At 38.6% G+C, this 12,308-nt stretch overlaps 1 protein-coding gene across 1 annotated transcript; it reads left to right on the top strand.

Annotated features, from left to right (window-relative positions):
- Positions 1–224: 224 nt before the first annotated feature.
- LOC133521778 (cytochrome P450 9e2-like) lies at positions 225–10,710 on the top strand. Its single transcript, XM_061856847.1, has 11 exons — positions 225–1,299; positions 2,041–2,204; positions 2,576–2,730; positions 2,910–3,083; positions 3,505–3,637; positions 5,952–5,975; positions 7,086–7,204; positions 7,577–7,679; positions 7,935–8,035; positions 8,479–8,647; positions 10,532–10,710. Exons 1-11 carry the CDS (start codon positions 1,112–1,114, stop codon positions 10,693–10,695), a joined length of 1,494 nt encoding a protein of 497 aa, XP_061712831.1. The 5' UTR covers positions 225–1,111; the 3' UTR covers positions 10,696–10,710.
- Positions 10,711–12,308: the final 1,598 nt, after the last annotated feature.

The raw sequence follows: 12,308 nt of genomic DNA, 5'->3' as shown, positions 1-12,308 counted from the left end.
TAATAAAAGTACATTGTGTTTTGTATTACAATTTTATTGTCGACTAACTGCATCAATACTCGTAGTAGCGTATGAAACAACGCGCCAAAAGTATTTGCCACCCTCGATTACTTTACTATTTATATACCTAAATAATCTCGACAGAATACAAAGAAATATCTCTTTTTGTTAAGCTATTAGAGAATGATAGAGATAGTTTTGACACTTAGTCTGATACGGTACTTTTTTTATGCTGACTGTGCAGTTAGCCGCAGAAATTGCTAGACGGCCGAGGTGTTCAAAATATCTACACACGTTCTTTATTCTCTATAGGTACCTACAAATGGTACAGTAAACCTTTACAAAGCAAAGCAGTTTTTGTTCAAATCATTTTGAATTCCTGACCCGCTTAGTTACTTTGCTACTGACTGTACAGTCGCCATCAGATACAACGGAGCGGCCGAGGTGCTCATAAATATCTGAACACACAAGGTACTTAAACTAGAACCTTTGTACCAAAACTATGTGTTACTTTTATTTAAAGTTACATGTTAATGTTGTATTTCTTCTACAATATTTTTAATTAACGTAAATTGTAAAAGACTTAATTTCGAGGAATGTTTTTTTTTGTATCTACCTTTTATGATTCGAACGATAGAGACACACATAACCAAATTTAATTTCTACGAAGTAACCAAAGCTGTACCATCTATGATTACCACTCTCCATAGAATCATCGCCTGCGTCACTATTACCTAACAACTTTCTATGACACGCTTACTAGATACCTCTAGCCGCTAGTCATTTGTTTGTTATCTAAACATTCACTCGTCTCTAACCGGACATTCTAAATTTGAAAATCGAATTTAAAATAACAACTTTGGTCTATTTGAAATTTTATGTCGGTTGTTTAAAACATTATGTGTTCACATCTTAAAGTAATATGGAAAATAATAATGACAAAAAGGAATTCATTCGTTTAGGATTTTTTTGAGTGTGTAACGTATGTAACATGTAGAAAAAAACCTGAACGGTAAAACCTAAGTGGACAAACTAAATAAACCTGTGGTTAATTTTTTTTATTTAAAAACACAAGCTTTAAACAAAATTTAGAGAATAAAAAAATATAACGATGTGGTTCTTTCTGTTACTAGTGTTGTGCTTAGTGTATTCGTTATGGCGTTTGCGGTACTTCTCATCGAATGGCGTGAAGACTCTGGTACCGGTCCCGTTTTTGGGGAATTTGACGGCGGTTACATTTGGACGAGAGAACTTTGTAGAGGTTATTGAAGCTGGTTATAATAATTTCAAAGATCAGAGGTTAGTAATTTTACTAATATTTAATATTCTTTAAAACAGGAAAATGTTTGTAATTTGGTGCATTTTGGCAGCCATAGTGTATGTTTTTTAGTTCGGTGTAGTTTTAAGTTATTTATTTATGATCCAACAGTCGCGTGAAAAAAGATTTTTCATTTCTTTTTTTCATTTTATTGTTACACTAGATATAGGTACATACATAGATATGAGATATGATTCGAGAAAGTAAATAATTAGTTTAATACCGGCTCGCACTGATTAACTGTGGAATGGAACTGTCGTGTGCGGTATTTTCGGACCGATATAACCTTAAAACCTTAAAGAAAGGAAAGCAACGCGCTTACAATCTGTCTGGTGTTGCGGGTGTATATGGATGGACTACGGTAATCGGTTGGAATCAGGCGATTTGTCGACTAGATTGCCTCCTTCGTCACTTAGAATACCGTAAAACCACCCAACTATAGTCCAAAGCTCCCAACTATGGTCCACAAATAAACTAAATTTTTCTCGTTCAGGTGTGTATTTTACTATATTTTTGTAGTTCTAAGGCAAAGTATGTTTATAAATGGAAGGTAAAACTAGGAGTAAACCACAAGGAACATTGGTATAGATACTTAATTTCCTTTTGCACTTGTGGACCATAGTTGCAGTATTGGACTATAGTTGGGTGGTTTTACGGTAATCTAAATCAAAATAATTTACTATATATTATTTTACAACTATTGTTTTGCTTATTCTTTTCAGATATTTCGGCATTTACCAATACCACGTGCCTACCCTCGTACCTTGCGACCCGGAGCTCATCCGCCGGATCATGGTGGCAGACTTCGCGGCCTTTAGCGACCGAGGAGTCCACATCGACCAGGACTGCGACCCGCTGTTCGGAAGGAACCTCATCATGCTAAGAGGTAGATACTTTTGAAATAAATAATCTAACAGGTAATTAACATGCTGATCTTGGTTACGGCCATCATTGCTCGGAATCTCAAGTAGTTACGGTAGAATTACTGTAAAATAAACTGACAAATAAATAAAAATTAGGTTCAGGATTAAAACTTACTAAAAATAATAATTTCAGAGTTCACGGTGGAATTAGTTAAGTACTTTTCTATTGAAGTTTTGTTCTGAATGTTTGGCGCCGAAACCAAAAATTAAATTTAAGCCAAATCTTTGCCAAACCTGAAACCGACACTGAGTTTAGTCAAACACTATCGCTGACATAAAGATGGAGGATGTTGGAACCTTACGGGACCTATTGATAGAGTTTTTGTCGATTCAGGTTCAAGATGGCGCACAATGCGCGCGGCGCTGACCCCAGCGTTCTCCGCGTCGCGCTGTCGCAGCATGGCGCCTCTCATGGCGGTCTGTGCACGTAACTTACATATACATCTGCGCGAGCGAGTGCGACAAGATACAGAGCTAGATGTCGATGAGGTACGGTAGTGATAGGATAGCGATAGGTGAGTGATATACTCCAAAAAGTATCCAAAATGTTCTGCTGCTGAACACGCTGCTCAGGTATCACAATCATCTCACCGAAAGTCCGAGCAAATGACTAAAATCCAATATTAAAAAAACAACCTACTTATATTCTTCAATTGTTGAATTTCCAGATTTCTACGGCATATGTGAACGATGTGATCGCTTCATGCGCGTTTGGATTTGCGACGGACTCCCTCCAGGACCCGCACAACTGCATCTTCCGGCTGGCGAAGCGAGCTGTTGTCCAGGATACTACACAGATCATGAAGTTCTTCGGCTATGAGAATATGAAGACAATCATGCAGGTAAACCGTCCGCAGCTGTCGAAGAGAATTTCAAACCATAAATCTGTAAGAAAGTCCAGAGACACAAAGACGTCCTAGGTACCGAGAGAGCCAGTGGCTTTAGATGTAAGGTGTACGGTTAATCCAAGCCGGGCCCAAGGCCCGGCTCTTTCCAACAAGTTTCTTGGAATTACATTTACTTTTCATTTGATATTTACCAAGTTGGATTAAAAAAGTGTTGAGCAAATCTATCTAATCCCAAAAATCATAGTTTTCCCTCTAGAATGAAAGCTTAGATTGCAGACGCTTGGTGTTAATCCTGGGCCTGTACCAATTTTTGTGGCGTTAATTAGACCTCAGACTCTTTTAGCGAGCAGTGGCAAAAACCCGAGAAGAAAAACACGGGGAAACTAATGTAATAGAAAAGGAATATTTGTTGCAGTTGCTGAAAGTGAAAATAATAAAGTCCAGTGACGCCGAACAGTTCGGCGAGCTGTTTAAGTCCGCGCTGCGCGCGCGGCGCGGCGGAGCCACGCCGAGGCCGGACTTCATACAGACGCTCGTGGACGCCGCCGGTATGTGTCTGAGGGTGTTAATACGGACCCATGACGTAGGGAATAGGTATGTGTCTGAGGGTGTTAATATGGACCCATGACGTAGGGAATAGGTATGTGTCTGAGGATGTTAATAAGGACCCATGACGTAGGGCATAGGTATGTGTCTGAGGATGTTAATAAGGACCCATGACGTAGGGAATATGTATGTGTCTGAGGATGTTAATAAGGACCTATGACGTAAGAAGTTTGGTGAGCTGTATAAGATGAAAGTGGACGACCGCTCAAAAATGCTTCTCCATACAAACGCAGCCTCCCCATTCTTCTCTCTGGGTATTATAGTAAATATTTGTGCAAAATTTGATGTGTAAAAATCACCACAGGCCATTGGCAGGAGCGTTCTCTTTCCTAGATTATTTAATTATTGTGTCAGGAGCTTTTAAATATATACAAAATTTGTTTTTTCGCTTCTACTACATTAATAATAATGATAATAAAAAATTTAAAAAAGTCAAACGAAGAGGCAAAGCTATGATGAAGATACATTAAAATGTGTGAAAATATTTTCCATAATGTTAATATCCAGGGAGGAAAATGAAGACTATCTTTGTATGGAGAAGCGTTTGTGCACTAAATATCGTCTTAAATCGGAGCCACGTCGAGCCCGGACTTTATACAGACTCTGGTGGATGCTGCTCATAAAGGATGACTCACGTTGGACCGGGCCGGGTCGGGCAGGAGCTTCCGGCGGTTTCTATGACAGATGACCGGTGATCATTTGATGCTTTCCATAGAAAACGAAGTGCCGGCGGAAGCTCCGGCCCGGACCCGACCCGGTCTAAGGCGAGTCATATCTTTATACTTCACAGTTATAGAAACCGCATAAATGTTCTTGATTATAATTAGAAATTCAACCGGAATTGGGCTGTGACTTAGTCATCCAAATGCTGGGTGATTAGCGATGTACGAGGGCCGTGGCTACGCCAATTATACAGAATCAAAATTAAGTTGTTTAAGTTGTTTTTCAATTATGCCACGACGTTTTTTCAAACTGAGGTTCACAGCAACAATTATTTTACAAGCTTATGTTTGTTTGTAATTCATGTTGGTCCAATCTTCCAAGCTAAATTAGACCCATTTCCCATTATTAGTTTGAGGAACTCTGTGATAAAACAACGTAACTTATAATTGTACTTGGGTTTGTTAGAATTGTCTGGATTAATATTAGTTGCCTGTTGAAAGAAAAGTGCAGGCAGCTACAAAATCTTGTATCAAAAAGCGACCAAGTGCGAGTCGGACATGAAGAGTTCCGTAACATTTCTGACGTATTAAAAAAAAAAACGACTTACTAGAAATCGTTCAAACCAATTTTGTGTAACCTGGGGTCCGTATATTGGATATATTTTTGTTAGTTATATCATTCTGTTATTTTAGAAGTCACACATTTTACCACTTTGGAAGTGTGTCTCGCGCAAACTATTTAGAAAAAAATGATATTAGAAACCTCAATATCATTTTTGAAGACCTATCCATAGATACATAGGTTTGATGAAATTTTTTAATTTTTTTTTAATTTTATGACGTATTAAAAAAACTACTTACTAGATCTCGTTCAAACCAATTTTCGGTGGAAGTTTGCATGGTAATGTACATCATATATTTTTTTTAGTTTTATCATTCTCTTATTTTAGAAGTTACGGGGGGGGGGACACATTTTACCACTTTGGAAGTGTCTCTCGCGCAAACTATTCTGTTTAGAAAAAAATTATATGACAAACTTCAATATCATTTTTGAAGAGCTATCCATAGATACCCCACACGAATGGGTTTGATGAAAAAACATTTTTAGGTTTCAGTTCTATGGGGAACCCCCAAAATTTATTGTTTTTTTTTTCTATTATTGTGTGAAAATCTTAATGCGGTTCATAGAATACATCTACTTACCAAGTTTGAACAGTATAGTTCTTATAGTTTCGGAAAAAAGTGGCTGTGACCTAAACGGACAGACAGACGGACATGACGAATGTATAAGGGTTCCGTTTTTTGCCATTTGGCTACGGAACCCTAAAAATGAAGTTTTTGATTTAAAAAAAATTATTAATCAAATGAAAAAAAAAATTCTCTCTTATTTAATTCAAGGATATCAGTTTTATATTAACTTGTATAATATAACGCTTTACTGTGGCACTAGGTCGCGTGTAAATATCACAATATTTTATTTCCTTTTAATACCCAGCATAGAAGATTGAAAACCGACATCATAGGTCTCGTAATTAAACACTTCAAAACCATTCAAATCAAAATTACTTTGCAACATACTTATTTCTCATTTCAGGCAAAACGGCGTCAGGCGCTGAGAGTAAGTACCATGTTTAATTTTGTTCTCCTTTAGCAAGTGTTGACTTTGATTGACGGAGAAATTCAATTATTACTTGTTGTGACGACCATTGTGGGCTTGAGACCATTAATCCCGCTTTTGAGGGATTGTGAAGGTGGACGGCTCCTTTCTTCTGGGACATTTATTGTGTTCATTTGGAGTAAATTGAGTGGCAAAAATCGGTATTTCGCTGCTTCACTTTGTGCCGGATCTTCTTTTTTCTTAGGATAGTGTTTTAAAAGTATTTTTTCGCTACGAATGAACGGGTTTTTTGACGCTTATATGTGATTTAAAATGAGGTGCAATAATCGTACCTACCTATTTAAGTCACAGATTTAGGTTCTCTGTGCCTAAAAATTACTGGTAAAAAATATACCACAATATTGGTACCGCACCAACCTATGTCGGGACCGGTTTTAACAATACATATAAATAAGTCAAATCAGTATAGTCATAAGGCCATAGCTGACAGGGTGGATTGTACTTAATTTACTGAAATGTTAGGTTCAATGAAATATAAATAAATACTGTAGTAGTTAACTAACGTAGCCATAAACCAAACTAACAATACTATGGATAAAATTTATCTGAAATAAAGAATTAATAATAATAATCACTACAAGAAATCAAACTACAGAGCCTTTTTCTTCCAGCAATAGAAATAAAAAAAATATTTATCTGTAGCTGTTTAATTATACGGCCTCTTAGCCTCGTCGGTGGTGACCATGCCTAGGAAAGTGGGACGGCCTGATATGTTCGCATCCCTGTAAGGGCATTTCTTTGTGTGTTTGTCATTAATCTTAGTATTCTTAGGGTCACTTTCACTATTCCACTAACCCGGGAGTTAACCGGTTAAACCTGGAGTTACAATTTGACACTGGGTTAACGGTTTAACCGGTTAACCCTGGGTTGGTTGGATGGTGCAAGTGGCCCTCAGTATGTCATTTATCGTCTATCGTCTAAAATCCACAGAGCTGCATAGTGCATACTTCGGACGTTAGGTCACAGCGGCGGTAGCCTTGGTTAGGCTGGGGCTAGGTCTTGACTTACTTTGTAAAATTTCTTCCAAATATTTATAATAAATATTTCCAGATTTCGCCGACGACGACTTGGTCGCCCAGGCTGTCCTGTTCTATATTGCCGGCTACGACACGACGGCAAATCTCATCAATTATTTCCTCTATGAAATGGCTACCAACCCTACTACACAGGTAAACTGTACTTCTCAACTTTACGACATGACTCAGGCATTATTTTCTTAACTTGATGTCTTTTAAAATTCTTAGATAAAATATCAAAGCTTTTCTGCAGATTTATTGCAACAAATTATTTAGGTCACAGAAGGCAAAATCTTCAAATTGGTGACAGAGCACCACCCTCCAAAAAGTTTCGAGAAAGAACTTAATCTTATAATTTCATATCATTTATTTATATTTTCAGGACAGACATAGACATACAGATTTCAAGACTGCAGTGTTTTTCTGAGAGCAAAATCTCTAGGTCTAAGACAATAAGTCCAATCGTATTTTAATATTGAAGTTCGAATTCTTAACAATTGTACCTACTATAATTTCTACATACAGGAAAAACTGCAGAGTGAATTGGACCAGTTACCAGGGTCACAGGAGGACAAGGAAGCATACGATAATGTCCAGGGGTTGGAATACTTGGACATGTGTGTCTGCGGTGAGTTTAACAAATATGAACTGTCAGTTAAACAGCCACCGTACCTTATGGACGTCTATATATATTGTTTTTATTGATATGCAGGACAACATATACATCTGTATAACTTAAATATACAAAACACTTAAAAGCTTGGCACCACGCGGAACCCTTTACTGAACGACTAAGGTCGTCTATACTCTAAACAGTAAACAAGATTCAACAAGTAAAATAAATTAGTTCTTTCTTCGTCGTAATAATTGTGTTATTTTACAGAGGTTCTGAGGTTGTGGCCCCTGGTCGGTGCCGCAGATCGGCGCTCGGTTGCGCGCTACGACTTTGGCCCAAGCCAGCCCGATGGAAATACTCACTTTGTTGTAAGTTCACTAACAACATTATCTAATAATAAAATTCATCTCGAGTAAGTAACTAAGCACCAACGTGGCAGATACAAGATGTACGTATATAGCAGCAATTGTTTCATAGTAGTTTGTGGTGACGTTTCCTAAGTATCTAGCTTATCAAGTCAGTGCAGAGTTTAGCTTATTGTAGACAAACTCTAAAACCATTTAGGAGTATGACACAGGTTTACCACAAAAGACTACCCCGTACTTTTATAACATGTCACGTCTCGTACCATATAGCTAGCATAAGTACCGACACCACTACATTTCTTATGATAGCATTTCATAAAATAGAATTATCGCGCTTTAAAGCCAATAAAAACTCAATGCACAGAGTCATAATCTCTCCTCTAACAGTTATTTATGACGATATAACGATCCTCTAAAAGAAGCATTAAGTTTAAATGTCATTCCAGGCAGAAGCGGGCGTGCACATATGGCTACCAGTATATTCCCTGCATCGCGATGCACGCTACTGGGTCGACCCTCACCAGTGCGATCCGGAGCGCTTCTCCTCTACCAACAAGCACAAGATTCTACCCTACACATACATGCCGTTTGGTACTGGGCCTAGACACTGCATCGGTGAGTAAAGTATATGTGACTGCCGGCCGGTATACTGTTACATCGTGCCCACTACCGGGCACACCAACCCAGTGCGATCCGGAGCGCTTCTCGTCTGCCAATAAGCATAATATTCTGCCATATACATACATGCCGTTTGGTACTGGGCCTAGACACTGTATCGGTGAGTAAAGTATATATGACTGCCGCTATACTGTAACTAAACATCGTAAGCGCTACTGGTCAGACCCACACCAGTATGATCCGGAGCCCTTCTTGTCTGCCAATAAGCAGAATATTGTGACATATACATACATGCCTTTTGTCACTGGGCCTAGACACTGCATCGGTGAGTAAAGTATATGTGACTGTCGGTATGCTGTACATCGTGAGCGTTAATGGTCTGACCCACAGCAGTGCAATCCGGAGCGCTTTTCGTCTGCCAATAAGCAGAATATTCTGCCATACATACCTTTAGATATTCATAGCAGTGATTTACCAACTTGCTCAAACAATTCATTCAACTAAATAGAGTCGCAGCTTAATCAAGATCTCACTGAACTAGGCCACAGAGTTAGTTTCGCACACGTTGAGCTCTCTATTAAGTTTATTGTAAATGTGTCTCTATCTTAAGATGAAGTTTGGATGTTAGCTGCAGCTGCATTACCTACTGTCGCGGCGTCGTTGTTGCCAGTATCTGTCAATTTCCTTGATAAAGTCAGTGAAGTTCGCAGCCGCATTATTGGCCCGATTATGACGTTCAATCTGTCTCTCATTTGGACAAAGAAATATAAAGATACAGCGGTAGGAACAACGACGCCCGAACAGTAATACAGCTGCAGTTGACATCCGAACGTCGCAGTAGTAAAACGTAATAACGGCAGCAGTACAGTTCAAGAGAAACAGTTTAAACATTCAATCAGTGAAGCATTTTATTTAGAATATTACAGTAGCATCCCCAGCCTCCGGCTGCATGCTGCATGCTGCTCCAGCCGCAATCAGAATGTAACCTTTAGACGTTTGCTTACACGTGCGAGAAACCTCGAAGTCGATTGCTATTTAAATATTAACACATATTAGAGATTTGTCGTAACTCACGGCGCCCGCCCCCGCACTTTGTCATAACTGAAGGATATAACTGAACTAAGTCTTCGTACGTTATTACCAGATAGTTGTCATTTAGAAGTTTAATTTTAGACTGAATCCTTATTCCACTACGACGCCTATGATCAGATTCAGGCCTCAAATAATTAACATATGGGTTAACACATTATTACTGGTATTATAATTTGAAACTTCGGTGCCGGAAAGATACAACATTCTTATGGTAGATGTCGCCATGCGCCTCCTTGCCTAAGGCGTATAAACGTGTAAACAAACAAGAAGGAATGGAGAGGTCATATATATGCTTGGGGTAAGCTCCGGTAGTTGGTTAAGAGCGATTGGACCGGTGTTTTAAAAGGTCGCAAGTTCAAATCTTGCCCAAAGCAGTGAAATTTTAATTTTTTTCCTTTATTTTAATAAATACCTACATGAATTGCTTCTTTACTTCTATACCTACCTCGGCTATGTCCTTAAACTACGTCCAAATAGAGGTATGGTATGGGCACTGTGAATGTCATCTCGCTTTGTGTGGTAGGGCACAGCGATGTCATTCCCGATCTAGAGCAGAGCCCAACTGGGGAAGTACCTCCACCTTATAGAAAACCGCAGCCAAATAACACTAGACCCTACTCATAGTTTTGTGTTCCTGCCGGTGCGTAAGGTTTCCAGAGCTCAATGAGGGTGTGGAGACTGTGGAGTGTTAATAGGGTTGGTAACGCGAATGTCACTCCTCTGGAATTGCAGGCGTTCATAGGCGTTCATAGTATAAAAAAAATATTGACGATACATCTGATATTTCAGGGTCCCGTTTCGCGACAACAGCAGCAAAAGTGTTCCTGTCGCAGTTCCTACGGCACTACAGCGTCAGCGGCGGCTCATCACGAAAACTTGACCCCAGGGCCTTCATTCTGCGACCCAAAGACGGCTTCACTCTCACTGTTACTCCGAGGAACAACCACATATGATTATTATTATATATATATTATTATAGATTATTATTGCATCCTTTATCAAAACTCACGTACACTTGACTCTAAGAGGGCCTTCATTAGTGATTATATTCTCTTTAACCTTCATCTGCGACCCAAACCCGGGTACACTCTCACTGTTTGTCCTAAAAAAAACAATATATTCTTATAGTTTTCCTTAACGATAATCAGTCGATGCAATTGCTGCTTTTATATGGCATCAATTGGCTTTTTAAATTTACAAATAATGCTTTCGGAAACCATAAAATAATGCTGCAGAAAAACAAAAAAAACTAACAATGGAACGAACACCGGGTGGGAAGAGGCCTTGAAAAGAGTCACGACTATTGTGGCCACAATGCTGCCTCACCGGAGCCGCGTGGGCCCAGGCCTATTAAAATTTGACGAAGAAAATATACATAAATAAATTAACCAGTTAGCTTCGCCGATGGCCGATTTAAGTTTTAGATGCGTTAGTGGGACATATTATAAGATAATTAAAAATAACTAATGATGCCTAATAAATAAACTTAAGATTACGTAACAACGTTCTGAGCAGGAGCAATTCTGTTTCATATTACCTTGTGTGTCTGTCTGTCCAATGGTCAATCTCATACCCGGATTTAAAAGTGCTTTATAGCTGAGGATTACTCGATAATTCAAAAACATCTACAAGTCAAAGTTTTGATCAAAAGTAGGTCATTTTGTGCAAAACGTTTCTGCCTGCTGTCCATAGGTATTTGTTTTGATTAATTTTCCAAATTTGAAAATGACAGGCTCGGTTAAAAACAGTTTTTTACCTACTCTTAGAGCAGAAAGTGCTTAGTTTTGTTATTAGGCCGGCGCCCCACTGCAGCGCACGCTATGTACACGACCCACGTTCCTATACAAAATTTCGTGGGCTTGCCCACGGTTTGTATTAAAACGTGGGCCGTGGATGTAGCGTGCGCAGCAGTGGGGCGCCGGCCTTATTAAGTAAAACGGGACTTAATCGTGTCATGAACTCATGAAATATCAAATATAAAATCATTTATTTGCTAGAATCATGAAGCTTCACATAAAGCTTATTATCTAGGTCCGTGGCTAGAATACAGTCAATTGGATGTTGTCAAATACATTTCAAGGAACAATGTATTCAGCCAGCCAATGGGCATGCAAATCTTATATTCATAAATAAATTAATCTAATTTATACTACATTATAACTACTAAATTTAATAAATATGGTCATGACATAAACCGTTTTATACTAAAAATTCCGATAAATGTTTCCTAAATACAGGCAATGAGAATAATATGTATGTAATTATCGTGAAATTTTAAACACAAGAACTAGTTTTATAAAATAGAGCTCAGATTGCTCAGAATAACAGGCTTAAACTATTAAGTAAAAGCATTAAAAGCATGTAGCAAGCGAGGCATGAAAAAGAAGTTGAGAGAAGCAATCTTCGTACTTATATTCCCGTACGCTCCGCTCCACTACTCGCAACTAGAATACGAGTATCTATTAAAGTATTAGAACCCGCTCTGCTAGCTAAATTCTTAGTACTGAAAGTTAATGTAGCAAATTGAACTTAAGAATTACTTCAGACTGAGTGCTGGAAACTAACC

This window comes from Cydia pomonella, chromosome 10 (assembly GCF_033807575.1).
Source record: "Cydia pomonella isolate Wapato2018A chromosome 10, ilCydPomo1, whole genome shotgun sequence".
NCBI lineage: Eukaryota > Metazoa > Arthropoda > Insecta > Lepidoptera > Tortricidae > Cydia > Cydia pomonella.
This window is presented reverse-complemented; position numbering and strand designations above follow the sequence as displayed.